This window comes from Oncorhynchus nerka, linkage group LG15, assembly GCF_034236695.1.
Source record: "Oncorhynchus nerka isolate Pitt River linkage group LG15, Oner_Uvic_2.0, whole genome shotgun sequence".
Lineage (NCBI taxonomy): Eukaryota > Metazoa > Chordata > Actinopteri > Salmoniformes > Salmonidae > Oncorhynchus > Oncorhynchus nerka.
The window spans coordinates 26,422,885-26,439,626 of record NC_088410.1 but is presented as its reverse complement, the minus strand read 5'-3'; the positions used below and the strand labels follow the sequence as shown (position 1 = coordinate 26,439,626).

The following is a 16,742-nucleotide window of genomic DNA, read 5'->3' as shown; positions in this document are numbered from 1 at the left end:
CCTCTTAATCCTCCTCTATCCCCCTTTATGGGCTGCGTGTCAACTGGCACCCTATTCCCTACATAGTGCACTACTTTTGACTAGCGCCCTATGATAATGAGGTGTCATTTGGGACACAGACTTAGACAGATTTCCCTTTCCCCCTGAAGAATCACATATTTGAAAAGCCAGAAACTGTAATGTTGACTCACACAATACAGCAGCTCTCCATTTGGAGAACGACGTAAACCCTGAATCCTATTGTACATCTGATTCTTATATACCCTGTGTGTTCGCTTTCCGGCCCTAAAGCGCGTGTGTGTGTGTGTGTGTGTGTGTGTGTGTGTGTGTGTGTGTGTGTGTGTGTGTGTGTGTGTGTGTGTGTGTGTGTGTGTGTGTGTGTGTGCGTGCGTGCGTGTGCGTGTGTGTGTGTACGTGCACACTGTAACGGGACTATTGATAACAGTAAACATTCTGGAATTCTCTCTTCTCCATCCTGAAACCATCTTCTCTTGCAGTCTGAAGCATGATTGAACAGTGCAGCAGAGGTCAAACCCACACGGCTGTTTTTGTTGGTGATGAAGTAGCAGCTATAACTCTGGCTTGACTCATTTGGCCACAGTGGTGGTGTGAGGCTTGGCTCGGCTGCGGCTGCTGCACTGCACATTTGAAAGCTACAGTCCGGGTTTCGTTCTCAGCAATACGGCAGTTTGTAAACGAGGGAGTAATAAAAAAATTGTATTTTGGGTTTACGATAGGATAGGGTAGGGTAGGATAGGATAGGGTAGGACAGGGTAGGATAGGATAGGATAAGGTAGGATAGGGTAGGGTAGGATAAGGTAGGATAGGATAGGGTAGGACAGGGTAGGATAGGGTAGGACAGGGTAGGGTGGGATAGGATAAGGTAGGATAAGATAGGGTAGGGTAGGATAGGGTAGGGTAATGTAGGTTAGGATAGGGTATGTTAGGGTAGGATAGGGTAGGATGGGGTAGTGTAGGATACGACAGGATAGGGTAGGATAGGATAGGATAGGGTACGATATGATAGGATAGGGTAGGATAGGGTAGGGTAGGATAGGATAAGGTAGGATGGGATGGGATAGGGTAGGATAAGATAGGATAAGACAGGATAAGGACAGTTGTGCTGTAGGCTCACGACGCAAGTTATATTCTTCAAGAATCAATCTAGAATTGAAAGTGAACTCTAGAAAATATTCCTAGATCACAGATTGTAGCTTTAAAGCCAAGCTCATTTTTTTTCACCCTGAATCAGCTCTGCGTCTCCTGACTGACAGCCAAGAAGTTGAGAAGCATCTGACGTGGCAGCTACAGCTTGTGTATGTGTGTCTATGTGTGTGCGCGTGTACGTGCAACAGCTACTCTCAGAATAGGAGAACAGTCCAGCTCTCTCTCTTCTGTTCTGACTCACAGTGTAACCAGCGGTACCACCTCCACATCTGTAGCTGTGTTACTACGGTTTGGAAGGGAAAGTGTTTGGAATAAGTGCCCATTTTAGGTGTTTTCTGCCATGAATTTAGCTATTGAATGGGCTGGGCCCGCGGGCCGTAGATGCCCACCCCTGACGTAGGAAGTAGAAAAACGTGTTTGGAATAAGTACTGTTCTTAGGTGGTTTTTGTCAGGATTTTGATCTACTAGTACTGAATTAAATTGAACAGGTTCTAAATCGTCCGTCAGGCTCGGTCCCTGTTGGAGAGATGTGATTCCCTCCCCGTAGTCTCCTCTCAGACCCTGGCTGCATCCCAAATGTTAGCCTATTCCATATATAGTGCACTACTTTTGATGAGAGACCTATAGACCCTGGTCAAAACTGTGTTTGCATTTATCTGTCTGTCAGCTGTGGTTGTAACAGAGGATGTTATAACAGAAGATGTTGTAACAGAGGATATATTTTTATTTATTTTACCTTTATTTAACTAGGCAAGTCAGTTAAGAACAAATTCTTATTTTCAATGACGGCCTAGGAACAGTGGGTTAACTGCCTGTTCAGGGGCAGAATGACAGTTTGTCAGCTCGGGGATTTGAACTTGCAACCTTGCAGTTACTAGCCTAACGCTCTAACCACTAACCTCTGCCGCCCCAGAGGATGTTGTAACAGAGGATGTTGTAACAGAGGATGCTGTAACCGAGGATGCTGTAACAGAGGAAGTTGTAACAGAGGAAGTTGTAACAGAGGATGCTGTAACAGAGGATGTTGTAACAGAGGATGCTGTAACCGAGGATGTTGTAACAGAGGATGCTGTAACAGAGGATGTTGTAACAGAGGATGTTGTAACAGAGGATGTTGTAACAGAGGATGTTGTAACCGAGGATGTTGTAACAGAGGATGTTGTAACCGAGGATGTTGTAACCGAGGATGTTGTAACAGAGGATGTTGTAACAGAGGATGTTGTAACCGAGGATGTTGTAACAGAGGATGTTGTAACAGAGGATGTTGTAACAGAGGATGTTGTAACCGAGATGTTGATGTTGTAACAGAGGATAACAGAGGATGTAACAGAGGATGTTGTAACCGAGGATGTTGTAACAGAGGATGTTGTAACAGAGGATGTTGTAACAGAGGATGTTGTAACAGAGGATGCTGTAACCGAGGATGTTGTAACAGAGGATGTTGTAACAGAGGATGTTGTAACAGAGGATGTTGTAACAGAGGATGCTGTAACAGAGGATGTTGTAACCGAGGATGTTGTAACAAAGGATGTTGTAACAAAGGATGTTGTAACAGAGGATGTTGTAACCGAGGATGTTGTAACAGAGGATGTTGTAACCGAGGATGTTGTAACAGAGGATGTTGTAACAGAGGATGTTGTAACCGAGGATGTTGTAACAGAGGATGCTGTAACAGAGGATGCTGTAACCGAGGATGTTGTAACAGAGGATGTTGTAACCGAGGATGTTGTAACCGTGGATGTTGTAACAGAGGATGTTGTAACAGAGGATGTTGTAACAGAGGATGTTGTAACAGAGGATGTTGTAACAGAGGATGCTGTAACAGAGGATGTTGTAACAGAGGATGTTGTAACAGAGAATGTTGTAACAGAGGATGTTGTAACAGAGGATGCTGTAACAGAGGATGCTGTAACAGAGGGTGCTGTAACAGAGGATGTTGTAACAGAGGATGCTGTAACAGAGGATGTTGTAACAGAGGATGCTGTAACAGTGGATGTTGTAACAGAGGATGTTGTAACAGAGGATGCTGTAACCGAGCCACAGCATTTTAGTGGAGTTCTATTTACTATGATTAGGGCCAGTTTTCCTTCAAAACAAACATGACCTTACTAGGAACATCTCTGGTCCTGGTAACTAAGATTTGTTTGAGTTCAATTTAATTAATCAAGATTGACAAGTGTAACAGTTGGTGGAGGACTAGGGTTTCGATAGGAGGAGAACAGGACAGGTAATCCTAGAGTAGGTGGTGGAGGACAATGCGGCCATCCCTCACAATGAAAAGGGTAATTAAATGTATTCTACGGTGATGACAGACCCATAGCATTACTATCCTATTACATCAACTGACACACTACATTTCAATGGGAGTTATTTACAAAAACAGTTTGTCGTGGCTGGTGATGACCGACTGGTGAAGACAGACTGGTAAAGTAGTATCCTCTTATGAACAGTACAATGCATCATCAACGTGTGTGCGTGCGTGGTGAACTAGGAAGGCTAAAAGGTAGTCTCACAGCACTTGTCTGTTTGGCACTAGTGTAATAAATGCCTGTACTAGTTTGGAGTCTGGTTGAGTCAAGCTGTGTGGGGTGGTCCATGTGAGAGAGAAAAGAGGGAAAGAGAGAGAAGGGGAACAGAGGGGAGAAAGAGAGACCGAGATGACAAGAGAGTGTAAGGGTTACAGAGAGAGAGAAATAAAGATAGCTGTCGAGAGAGAGAGAGAGAGAGAGAGAGAGAGAGAGAGAGAGAGAGAGAGAGAGAGAGAGAGAGAGAGAGAGAGAGAGAGAGAGTACGAGAGAGAGAGAGAGACTGAGAGAGAGAGAGAGATGAGCCAATAAAGAGAGAGAGAGAGAGAGAGAGAGAGAGAGAGAGAGAGAGAGAGAGAGAGAGAGAGAGAGAGAGAGAGAGAGAGAGAGAGAGAGAGAGAGAGAGAGAGAGAGAGAGAGAGAGAGAGAGAGAGAGAGACTGCAGACCAGAGTGACAGAGCGAGGAAAGGGTGGTGGAATTAGGGAAGAGTGCTGGTGTTGGGGTTGGTGGGGTACAGAATGAATGTGTGAGTTGGGCTGGTGGGATGGTTGTGAGACATTTGCATAAAGGGTGAGGGCATCGTGCCCGGCGGTGGGGAAGGGTTGGCACCTCGCCTCACCAACTGGCAGAGGGAGGACTGAGGAGGAATAAAAGAGAGAGAATTACAGAAACCAAGAAAGGGAGAGGGAGTAAGAGAGAGTGAAGGGGAGAGAGAGTGATAGATAGGGAATGATGGAGAGGGAGTGATAGATAGGGAGAGGGAGTGATAGAGAGGGTGATAGATAGATAGAGAGAGAGAGAGAGAGAGAGAGAGATAGATAGATAGATAGATAGATAGATAGATAGATAGATAGATAGATAGATAGATAGATAGATAGATAGATAGATAAGAGAGAGTGATAGATAGAAAGGAAGAGAGAGCGTGATGGAGAGAAAGGGAGAGAGTGTGATTGATAGAGAGAAAGGGAGAGTGTGTGATAGAGAGAGTGATAGAGAAAGAGAGTGATTGATAGAGAGAAAGGGAGAGAGAGAGTGATTGATAGAGAGAAAGGGAGAGAGAGAGTGATAGAGAGAGAGCATGTGATTGATAGAGAGAGAGAGTGATAGAGAGAAAGGGAGTGTGTGATAGAGAGAGTGATAGAGAGAGAGAGTGATTGATAGAGAGAAAGGGAGAGAGTGATAGAGAGAGAGCATGTGATTGATTGATAGAGAGAGAGAGAGAGTGATAGAGAGAAAGGGAGAGTGAGTTCCCACTCAATCTCTTGTTTCAGGGAGAGCTGTTGACAGAGCAGGAGAGGAGGGGAGGCGAGAAGAGAGGAGAGGAGGGGAGGAGAGGGGAGGCGAGCGGAGAGGAGAGCAGGGAAGAGGAGAGGAGTGGTGAGCAGGGGGGACGGGAGAGGAGGGAAGGGGACGAGAGAGGAGGGAAGGGGATATATGGTTTGATTATCTGCTTCATTCCTGCTGTACTCCACCAACACTCATCCAAGGTTTATATTAAGTCCCTGCAGCTGTACTGTGGTCAAGCTGTTATTGGAATATGATATATACTGTATATGAACTTGAGTGTGTGTGTATGTGTGTGTCATGTGTGTCAGACAGTGTCCATGACACAAATACACACTCAGGTTCAGAGTGTGAGACAGTCCCCCCCTCTCGTTTAGCTGGAAAACAGTCTGTCTGTCCCCCTACACACACACACACACACACACACACACACACACGCACACCCTGCCCTCCCCTCTGAGTGTTAAGCACTGCCCACTTGACCTTTTCAGGAATGGCCGCCCTTGTGGACTGTTGGGGGGAATGCTGTGCATTCACTTTTAATGGAGCCGACCAGCTGGGGGGCAGACAGAGAATACCTAGTGCCGCCCCGGGGGCAAGTAGTACTATTATAATGGACAGGGGACTTAGTGACATATCTGATCCGCTTAGCTGCTTCTCCCTGCCCTGCACTGAAATATACACTCCTAATAATGTCATGTAGCACTGAATGCACGAATGAATAAAAAGTGAATGAATCAATGAATGGCTGAATCAATCAGTTATGAATTTGTTATTTTGCATTCCAATAGACACAATGAATCCTCTCAGTAATGTTAGGCTGCTGTATCAATTGTCAATATTGTGATATTGTAGTCTTCTTTCCAGGCAGGAAATTGTTAGAATATGACTGGGCCATTGTCTGGACGAGGCCTCCTGCCATGTATTCTGGGATTTGTAGTCTATAGCTGGAAGAGGCTCCGATCCGGGCAGGGCCCTGTGCGTCTGGATCCGTTTATAGCACAAATACACTCAGGGCCTCACACACACACACACACACACACACACACACACACACACACACACACACACTCACTCCCTCGCCACGGAAATGGTTCCAGACTTTCACACATAGTAATGAGTCCGTGTGTAAACAGGGATAATTACAAACGATGCACAGACACACATTAATCATCATTCTAACTGCCTCACTAACGAGAAAATAAAGAAATAAAGAAAAAAAGAAAAGGAAAGGAAGGAAGGAAGGAAGGAAGGAAGGAAGGAAGGAAGGAAGGAAGGAAGGACGGACGGACAGAGTTTCTTCTCATTTTCTCAGGGAGTTATGTTAACTTCAGGCTGGGGCAGACTAAAAGTGGTTGCAGTTACACTGATTCAAGTGCATGGCACCAAATTGGTACTATTCTGGATTTTGGCAGTGAATGCAGGTTGAGAGGATAAGGGGATGTATAGAGAGAGAGAGCGAGAGAGACCCTTGTGTTTTATTTTGCAGTGGCGTGTGAGGAAGTGTGTGTTTGTGAGGGAGAGAGCGAGCGAGCGAGAGAGAAAGTGTGTTTGTGAGGAAGAAGAGACACTATTGTAACCTGTATTTTTAAACCCTATGGTTTATACACAGTTGCAAACGTGTAATGGTATGCTAGTCTGCTGCAACTGCAGTGCGGCTCTGCTGTCCTGCGCACCTTGCTTTTCCTCCTTTCCCCGTGGGAAGAAAACATGGAAACTTGGCTGTAGCTATAGGAACACATTTTTTCCCCTTTTTCTTTTAATACAGAGCAGCCTAAATGGCAGAATGCTCCATACTAATGCAGATATTCCTGCCCTGTACAAGGAGGGAAGGTAAGAAGTTTGCATTGGATCTTCTAGGCAAAGCACAGGCCCTTTTAACAACTTCATGACTCATAGTAATTCAGCAATCTATTCTAGAGCACCGAAACTTGAATACAGAACACCCTAGAAAGTAAGCAGCAACACACACACACACACACACACACACACGAGCATTTGACGTGGAAAATATCCCTCTGTGCCGTGGTCCAAATCCCTCGCACTCTTTCCCTTACATCATCGCAGTACCTGTCAATATGTGATTTTACTGAGCAGATGTCGAACGTTGTCCTCCCAATTTCAACTGTGACACGTCCGTCCTCGCGCTCTCCAGTGACTTTGTGTTTTATGGGAGAGCAAGAGAATACGTGCAGTTCTCCGGTACTCGGTGTCACTCACCAGTCATTGCTTCACCATCTTGAATGAACCTTATACTAAAATAGAATGAAGTAGGCATACGTTCCAATCGCATTTTTTTTATCTAATTCGATTTCCTTCCACAACTTGACCTTAGCCATGTTATTATTATTATTACATCATATCCCTATTTATAAGTGGGCCTAATACGGAAATCATCATCTAGTCCAATAGTTGAATAGTGTTATTTGTATTGCATCCCTAAAATGCATTTCTAGAACTTTTACTATGAAAAATAAGAAACATGCCTATAGAAGCAGTGATATGTGAATAGCAATGGATTGAAGTGTTTTTATACCTGATAATATGTTCTGCATGATATGACTATGTTTGAGCAAGGCATTTGAGTAAAGAAACATCATTTTATTATTCCCAAATATTATAATTAGCTTATACAAATATGCTGGTGGTTAATTCGTTTTTTCTACTGTACATTTTGTATTTTAGAAGAAAATATAATTTTTCTCTATACTCAACTGCTAAACCACATAAAAGGCCTATGTTATTTACAGGAAAAAACGTTTAGGTTACCAAACTGTCTCAACAATAAATTTAAATTCAACTTAATTGCTCTCTCTTTTTTTTCTTACTATTTTAGAAAATGAATGAATGAGCTTTTATATTGCATTTCATTGTTTATAACTGAATTTACCCAAATTGGCCAACAGTAGAAATAGAGGATTGCACTATTGTCCAGTAAAGCAGAAACATGTTTCTGAGTAAATGTACCTTCGTAGTGATTCAGGCTATAAGGTGAAGTGCACGAAAATGAAACATCATTTAATCAACTTGATCATTTGATTTCGGATCTACAAGTCTTTTTTAGCTGACGTTCAACTCATGTCTTTGGTAAATGACCAAGGAGTGGAATGGAATTGCTCAACAGAGATGGCAACCAGGTTCAAATGAAATGGCAAAGCATGCACAGGAAATTATGACGTTTGTTTATTAGTTGCACGTATCGGTTGTTAAATCTCAATATGTAGCAGAATTTGTCAAAATGTAATGTATTTATTTAGTTAATTTCAAGCAGTAAAGAAACATTGAATATATCATTGGGGCGTATTCATGGTTCATTTATCTATGTAGGATTATTTTGATGTTATTACATGATGCGTCTCTACTCGTTTAAGGCCATACTAAAACAAAACAGAAGATTCCAGTCATTTACAAATAGGCTGCATCCGTAGGGCCACATAATCTACAGATAATGTATGAAAATAGACAATTTCTTTATTCATCTTATTCCGAAAAATGATTTGTAGTCAATCTTTATCATTTGGGTTATTATATGGGGTTGATAGTTAAAATGGTTAGAAACCATTAGGTCCATGTAGGTCTGCAGATGGGCCTATTCAGAGTCAAAACCTGGAAGCAAAATTATATGTAGTGTAACATTGGCTCAATAGATAACACACACTGGGTATATTTATGTTTATGAATAGTAAAATGTGAGAAAAAGCTGACCTATTTGGCTGCAAGTCTTGCTGCTTTTGGTTGAGCCTCGCGCCTAACGCGGAGTTTCCCGCCACTTGGATCTGTTTTTACTGAGATGAAGTGCGAGGAGGTTTATTCCTATTATAACAGTCTATATGATGTGAGTCAAATATAACAAGAGATGAGGTTTGTTCCTATTTTAACAGTTTATATGATGTGAGTCTAATATAACAAGAGAGGAGGTTTGTTCCTATTTTAACAGTCTATATGATGTGAGTCAAATATAACAAGAGAGGAGGTTTGTTCCTATTTTAACAGTCTATATGATGTAAGTCAAATATAACAAGAGAGAAGAGAAGTTCTAAAGTGGTTCTACAGAAGCACAGAAAGCGGCTATAGCAGAACATGTTTTCTGGAAGAGATTACAATTTACTGGTCCCCACAGCAAGCAGTTATTTTCCCCCTCGGCAACGCTTTTATTTTTATTTTCTGCCGGTTGTAAATCTTGGCAATGCAAATATAGCCTACATTTGTGCTGAGTGCTGTTTTCATCCAACGTTATGCTACCTGCTCAGTCCTTGGCTATTGAAAGAAAGAGAGTCGTTTTGGCAGGCTTCGCCGGTAGGCTACGTGTTCCTTTCAAGATAAAGAGATAGGCTATTTGAATGTTTAGGTAGAATGTTTAGGCAGACTATCTACAGTTAAAGGTTTATTTCTAGTACTTGCCTTTATAGCTTTAATTTAACGGGGACTTGTTTACGTATTTTTCTGGACTGCTAGTGCTACTTTTCGGCTTAATTTAATGCCTAATTGGTTCAGGCCTACAAAGGAAAGCTTTCTATTCAATATCACTTCTATGTCACTTCGAGATTAGATATGAAGTAGAAAAACGTTTTGTAGACCAGACCGTACATTCATTTATAATTCAATAGTATCAAACGTAGAGAGAAGGCTTTGAATTCCCTCATATGGAATGTTCGGCCTTTCCTATTTCTCATGTGTGAGTGCCATCCACTCAGTTTGTGCAGAGGCCTTCTGATATCCTCAATAGGCCTACATATTAAATGTTGGCCTATAGGCTATATAAACGTGTTTTGCTGGTAGGCCTATATGACAGGGTTGTTGCGGATTCTTTATAAGCAATTCGAAATAAAAATGCAACAATGGAACTGTGTGTTACACACCATAATGCCTCGGGTAACGTTCTCGTTCTTTTCCCTTTGTCTGCCGTTTTGGCAGTTGTTTCACTCTGTATACAACTCCAAGGATTTTCCCGCGGTTTCTGTGTAAACTCGATGGCTTTGTCCATTCATATATATATATATATATATATATATATATATATATATATATATATATATATATATATATATACACTCATTGGTAAAACTATAGGCAGCTTTCCCAGTTCCAAACACTCGTTTTCCCCCCATCTCTCCCTCTTCACTTGCTCTCTTTTTCGTTTGTGAGAAACGAAAGCGCAGGAGATTCTCTGTGCAGCCTCGCGAACAAAGGTCACCGTTTAGAGAGAGAGAGTGGAACGCGGAGATAAGATGAGCTCTCTCTCTCTCTCTCTCTCTCTCTCTCTCTCTCTCTCAAAACAACCCAAAACACGATTGCAGAACAGGAGATACCAGTAGATATACCGTTGGCCCGCGGCAAGAGGCCCATGGCAGGCGGCCGTTGGCGACAGACACACACTCACCGACCGCCTGCGGAGCGAGCGCATGTAATGGCCAAATGCATCCAACATATCCACTATAACTAGGCATGTCTCTCCTATTTAAAAGCAAGAAATACGTTTTGAAAAATGATATTAACTGCCACATAATAAATGGTAGGGTGCCACAGACTGGTGTCCTGGACAAAATAATAAAAGTTCTGCATTTGGCTAATTATATTAAACACATGTAGGTCATGTTTATTCGTATCTGCAGTGGTCCGGAGCTATATAATAGGCATAATTTAAGATTAATCTGGGAACGAAAGCTTCAGCTGTTAAACGCGTGGCTTTATTGAGGTATTTTGGATTTGATCAAATAAATCTCAGACACAAAATAGTCAAATCAAATCAGTGTTGCCGTCATGTCGATTGATTCACATAAATATATATATATGAAAAATGTGAGCTTGCTTGAACCCTCTTTACTTTGGCTCATCAGATTTATGGAAATGTTATGGCCAGTCTGTGACAGAATATTTTGCATGAATAGTGTAAAAATAGAATCTTGTGCTATCTTATATTATGCAGAACCATAGAGAGCTTTCATTCATTTACTTGACGATATTTTCTGTTTGTTTTTGTTCCAGTCTGGTTGTGGTTGCAGCATTATATGATACTTGTGACAATATGGGTGATATTTATGACAATATCGATACTTGTGGCAATAGTAGCCTATGGGTTGTAAAGTAGCCATCTCTCCCCATCACTTTGTATTATACAATATGCTTAATGCTCACTTAAGAGATGGTATGGATCCCCTCTGATCACTTTTAAACAAGAATCTTAATAGACACACCTCTCTCTTGTTCCTTATTCTCTCTCTCTCTCTCTCTCTCTCTCTCTCTCTCTCTCTCTCTCTCTCTCATCTTATTTCTCCCAAATTCCTCTCTCTGTAACTTCTCTTCCCCACATTTTGTGCCCACAGAGTTACTGTGTTGTCTCTCCTTCCCACATTCGGTGCCCGCCTATGTATTAGCATGTTCGTCAACCAGTGCCCGTCCAGCCCAGCCTGTCCAGATTGGGTCTTTGCTCAGTACCACCATCCAGCACAATGCAGCCAGACACCCGGCTAGCCAGGCCGTGGCTTCGCTGTCAGGCAGAGGCAGAGAGAGCAAGCTGGGCTAGATGGCTGTGTAGATCTGATGGCCCTGGGCTGGAACCAGAGGATTCTTGGTCTTTGTAGGGATGTTCAGAGAGTGGCCATCGGGCCAGAATCAAATAGTTCTACTTCCATGCCAGAGGACCTACATGATGCTCCCATTTTGCCCATTTTTGACACAATCTCTGTAATTTCCTCCTGGCCCGAATTTACTCATTTTTTTCCACATCACTTAGATTTGTGATTTTGTGTGTGTGTGTGTGTGTGTGAGCAATTATACCATCATGGGATGGCTGTGAGAATGTTATATTTAGCATAATTATCCTCTTTGTTTTCCCCTCATAAATGCTGTCTATACAGTATATATATATATATATGAATTATATCCCTTGTGGAACCTAAATGTCCTATTTCCTGAACACTTGTCCCAAAGTGGGTACACTCCTTCCTTCCTCACTAGGGTCAGACAGCCAATGAGAGCAAGTAAAGTGGTAGCCAGAGTGATGCAGTCAGTCGCCAACTCCCTGCTGTTCAACCTGCCTGATGTTTCATATGTCCTGTACGTCACTGGAGGGAAATGCATTACGTCCAACGTTACATGTTGGAGTATGAAAATAAAGCAAATAGAAATGTCATGTTTTTATATATTACAAAGAAAGGGGCGATGTGTATTTTCGAGAGGCACAGACAGGCGATACACCTTTGTGACTTGCAGTGAACAGATCCTTTGTAAGGTCTGCCATATCTGCATGGCCTGCATTCGTAAACAGCGTATAGGCTGCATTTACATTTACAGAGACACGGTCCAGTCCGTAGCGGACCGGCTCGGTTCCCAAGTTTCCATTGTCCACTGACTGAACCCCTCTCATTGGAATGCTCTCTACATTTGTAACAGAAACCTTTAATGTGTGTTGAACACACTGTTGTCAAGCACGCGACGGCTAAAAAGGGCCATTTTGGAATTGGAATGAATGTGAGCGAACGAATAGAAAAAGGTCCAGTTTGGAACAAATGCGAGAGAGTGATTTAAAACAGAGTGAGTGTTTTTGGATAGAAGATGGATAGATGGATTTTTTTGGGGGGGTTGACGGGGGGACGGAATGGTTGTTCTTCTCCTCTTTTCCCCCTCTCGCTCTCTTTGTTTGTGTGGTAAATCCAGGAGCAGCTGCTTGGTTTGAGGGTCTAGTGGGATTTTGGGGCTGCTCTTTCTCATGGCATCCTGTGCCAAGGTGGTGAAACACGAGCAGAGAGCGGAGGAGAGAGAGAAAGAGGGGGAGAGAGGGGAGGGAAGGATTGGCTCTGGGCGGGTGCACTGGGAGAGGGTGTCTGCGTCCCAAATGGCACCCTATTCCCTGTTTACTGCACTACTTTTGCTCGGGGACCATAGGGCTTTGGTCAAAAGTAGTGCACTATATAGGGAATAGAGGGTGCCATTTGGGAGACAACCAGAGAGATCGTGCTGGTTTGATGAGATGGTGGTGACCATGCTGGTGATGGAAGACAAGGATGGGTGAGGAAGGGGGGCGGGTAGGTGGAGTAGAGGCGGGCGAGTGCTGTCTGGATTGGTCCATGTAAAATGAATATCCACTGGACTTTGCCTTTCCACTAGATTGGACTTGTCTATTTGGCTAATGACATGCCTTCTGTCTGCTCCACACACAATCCCCCTCTCCCTCCCTTCCTCCCTCCCGCTCGCTCCCTCTCTCTCTCTCTTGCGCGCTCCCTTGCTCTTTATCTCTCTCCACTCTCTCCACTACCAGCCACCAACCCAACCTCCCCCTCCTCCCTCCCTCCTCTTTGCCATATCTCTGTCTCCCCTCCCTTTCAGTCGCTCGGAGCGTGCGTATTGGCTGAGGCTGAGCAGCTCTCTGTGCCAAGTAGGTGGGCCTTGTGCGCGTTGGCACAGACTCAGTCAATGGTTAGAGAAGGAAAGTGGAGAGGAACAGAGAGAAAGAGAGAGACAGTTGGAGAGAAAGAGGGGGGAAAAGACAGAAGACTGCAGCCCGGGTTTGCCAGCGGTCGTACACTCTTCCAACATTGATTCGAGTCCTCTTGTTTTTTTTTCTCTTCTTCTCCTCCGTCCTGCTCCCCCCACCCCCTCTTCTTCCGACTCTCAGTGTCTCTCTCTATCCGTGAGACGTAGTTAGCCTACAGATCTGAACCAGTACCACCGGTGTCCCTGCTTTGGCAAAGCATTTTTGTTTTGTTTTTGGCCCCCAAAAATGTTTTTCCTTTTTTGAAAGCGAACAAAGAAGCGGTTTCATTTAACATTTTTAAACTCATCTCATTTAAATTGTATTATGTTTTATTACACGCATACAACCGTTGTTGTTGTTCTGTAATTCACTTTTGAACTTTCCCTCCACTCTCTCTCTCTCTCCGGTGTTGTTGAACACCACCTGGTTTAGCAGCTCTTCTGCCACAGTACCTCCTGTGTTTCTGTGCTGGTACTACACCATCCTCACCCCCTCCTTCGCCTCTCCTTCACTCTTGACTTTGTTTTTCTTCTTCTTGCATTTATTGGACAATTTCTGCAGCTTTCCTCCGTTTTTTTCCCCTCCCGCCTTTCTTCTTCATTTGCCTTGTAATTTGTAACATACTGTAGTTGCGGAAGTTGTTGTGTATTGACTCAGTAAACCGGTATCGAACTGGTATACTGTTTTGTCTGGCGCAGTGAATTTATCATGAGACAGCGAAATGGTAACTACCAAGGTTTTATTTGTCTATTTTTCCCCTTCTGTCTTGTGATGACTGTTTTGTTGTTGATAGAGTTTGAGTATTGACGTGAATTCAGAGTTTTTGGCAGAGATATGCATGATTTTTATTGAGGATGTGATGTTTTGTTCAGAACTAGAGTTATTATTATGTGAGTTATCGTGTTAGCAGACTAAGCAGGTATGAGGGTATTTCTGAAGAGACTATTCTCGTGTTCTTGTGTTGGTTTTCTATTCTGTCCTTTGGATTTGAACTGGATGCAAAGTTCAATTTCCTGCTCTGTTTGAATAACGCTTTTATTTGAGTAATTTTTTTGAAGCCATTTATTGGTGTATTATAAGGATTGTAGCTCTACACAATGACATGCCTGCTATGTGCGCGTTAATGGCATGAACATCAGCACATCAAAATATTGTCAACAGTGTTTTATTATTAGATATTACTGGTCGATAACATTAGATAGTTTGCCTCTATCAGTATACTGTTGTTTGTTTCTTTTAATGTTTGTGTGTGTAGCCTGTGTGCGTCTGGTTCCTCTCTTTCTCTCTCCCTCTCCCCCTCTCTCTCTCTCTCAATCTCTCTCTCCCCCAGCACCTCTCTCTCGTTCATTCTCTCCCTCCGCTCCCACAGAGCGGGAGCTGCTGCTCCTCAATGCTGCGCGCCGGTGCTAACTGCCTCTCCTCTCTCTTCCCCTCTCCCCCGCTCCCCCTCTCCCCCGCCTTCTCCTCCCCCCTCATTTCTCCCCCTCCTCCTCCCCCTGTTTCCACCCCCCACCACCACCAGGATGAATTCCACCCGTTCATCGAGGCCCTGCTGCCCCATGTCCGAGCCTTCTCCTACACATGGTTCAACCTGCAGGCCCGCAAGCGCAAGTACTTCAAGAAGCACGAGAAGAAGATGTCCAAGGAGGAAGAGCGCGCAGTCAAAGATGAACTGCTGGGAGAAAAATCAGAGATCAAACAGAAATGGGCGTCGAGGCTCCTTGCCAAGCTCCGCAAGGACATCCGGCCAGAGTTCCGGGAGGACTTTGTCCTCACCATCACCGGGAAGAAAGCCCCCTGCTGCGTCCTCTCCAACCCCGACCAGAAGGGTAAGATCAGGAGGATCGACTGTCTGCGCCAGGCTGACAAGGTGTGGAGGCTGGACCTGGTGATGGTCATCCTGTTCAAGGGCAGCCCCCTGGAGAGTACGGACGGAGAGCGTCTGGCCAAGTCGCCCCAGTGCTCCAACCACGGCCTGTGTGTCCAGCCGCATCACATCGGGGTCTCCGTCAAAGAGCTGGATCTCTACCTGGCCTACTTCGTCCAGGCACCAGGTCAGTCATCTGTGTTTGTTAGTGGATACACGCACCCTCCTCTCTCTCCCCCTCTCTCTCTCTCTCTCTCTCTCTCTCTCTCTCTCTCTCTCTCTCTCTCTCTCTCTCTCTCTCTCTCTCTCTCTCTCTCTCTCTCTCTCTCTCATACATATAGTCTGACAGATAAACACACAGCTGTAATTTCTTTATGTTTATTTAAACCAGTTTATTTTTCTTTACTTGCAAATGTATTTGTGTTGTACAAACAGAAGGGATTTAACAGAGATTATAGACAAATAACGAAATATAAAGCCCAACATTTTACATGATCATTTAATTTCACCGGAATGCAATTTAATAATGTAGAGTCCAATGGCAGTGTGAAAGAGTATGATGTGTGTGTGTTGTGATTTAGTGTGTGTGAAAGAGTATGATGTGAGTGTGTTGTGATTTAGTGTGTGTGAAAGAGTATGATGTGAGTGTGTTGTGATTTAGTGTGTGTGAAAGAGTATGATGTGAGCATGTTGTGATTTAGTGTGTGTGAAAGAGTATGATGTGAGTGTGTTGTGATTTAGTGTGTGTGAAAGAGTATGATGTGAGCATGTTGTGATTTAGTGTGTGTGAAAGAGTATGATGTGAGTGTGTTGTGATTTAGTGTGTGTGAAAGAGTATGATGTGAGTGTGTTGTGATTTAGTGTGTGTGAAAGAGTATGATGTGAGCGTGTTGTGATTTAGTGTGTGTGAAAGAGTATGATGTGAGTGTGTTGTGATTTAGTGTGTGTGAAAGAGTATGATGTGAGTGTGTTGTGATTTAGTGTGTGTGAAAGAGCGATTTAGTCAGCGTCCACTGAAGAGGGAGGATGTGTTTCTGTGTGTGAGAGAGTGAGCTATTTTGCTAGTGTGTATATGAGAATGTATTTTGCATTGATGAGACAGGGATTGTGTGCATGTGAGTGAAAGGGTGTGTTTACGAGAGGGTAGCGTGTGTGTGTGTATATCTGGGAAGGCCCGTTGGTTGCTGTTGGGATTCTCTGGGGTTGGCCTGGGACCAGGATGTTGTGAGCGGTGTGTGTCTGTCCTCTCAGGCCGCAAGCTGCCTCTTCTTCTCCGTCTGCCTGATGAGCACCAGCACCGCACCGAGCCTGGCTGCCAAACACCGTCTCAGCCACCACCGCCACCGCCGTATAGAAACACACACACACAGCCACCGCGTATAGAAACACACACACACACAGCCACCGCCGTATAGAAACACACA

General features: G+C 43.8%; 1 protein-coding gene across 15 annotated transcripts in view; it reads left to right on the top strand.

Moving 5' to 3' along the window:
• LOC115127718 (nuclear factor 1 X-type-like) overlaps positions 1–16,742 on the top strand; it is a 152,109-nt gene that overhangs the window by 32,048 nt on the left and 103,319 nt on the right. For 13 of the 15 annotated variants that reach the window (XM_065001396.1, XM_065001391.1, XM_065001388.1 and 10 more), the window contains one exon: positions 14,974–15,505. In XM_065001396.1, coding sequence (XP_064857468.1) covers positions 14,974–15,505 — 532 coding nt within the window. The other 2 variants (XM_065001390.1, XM_065001384.1) reach the window with 2 other exon arrangements.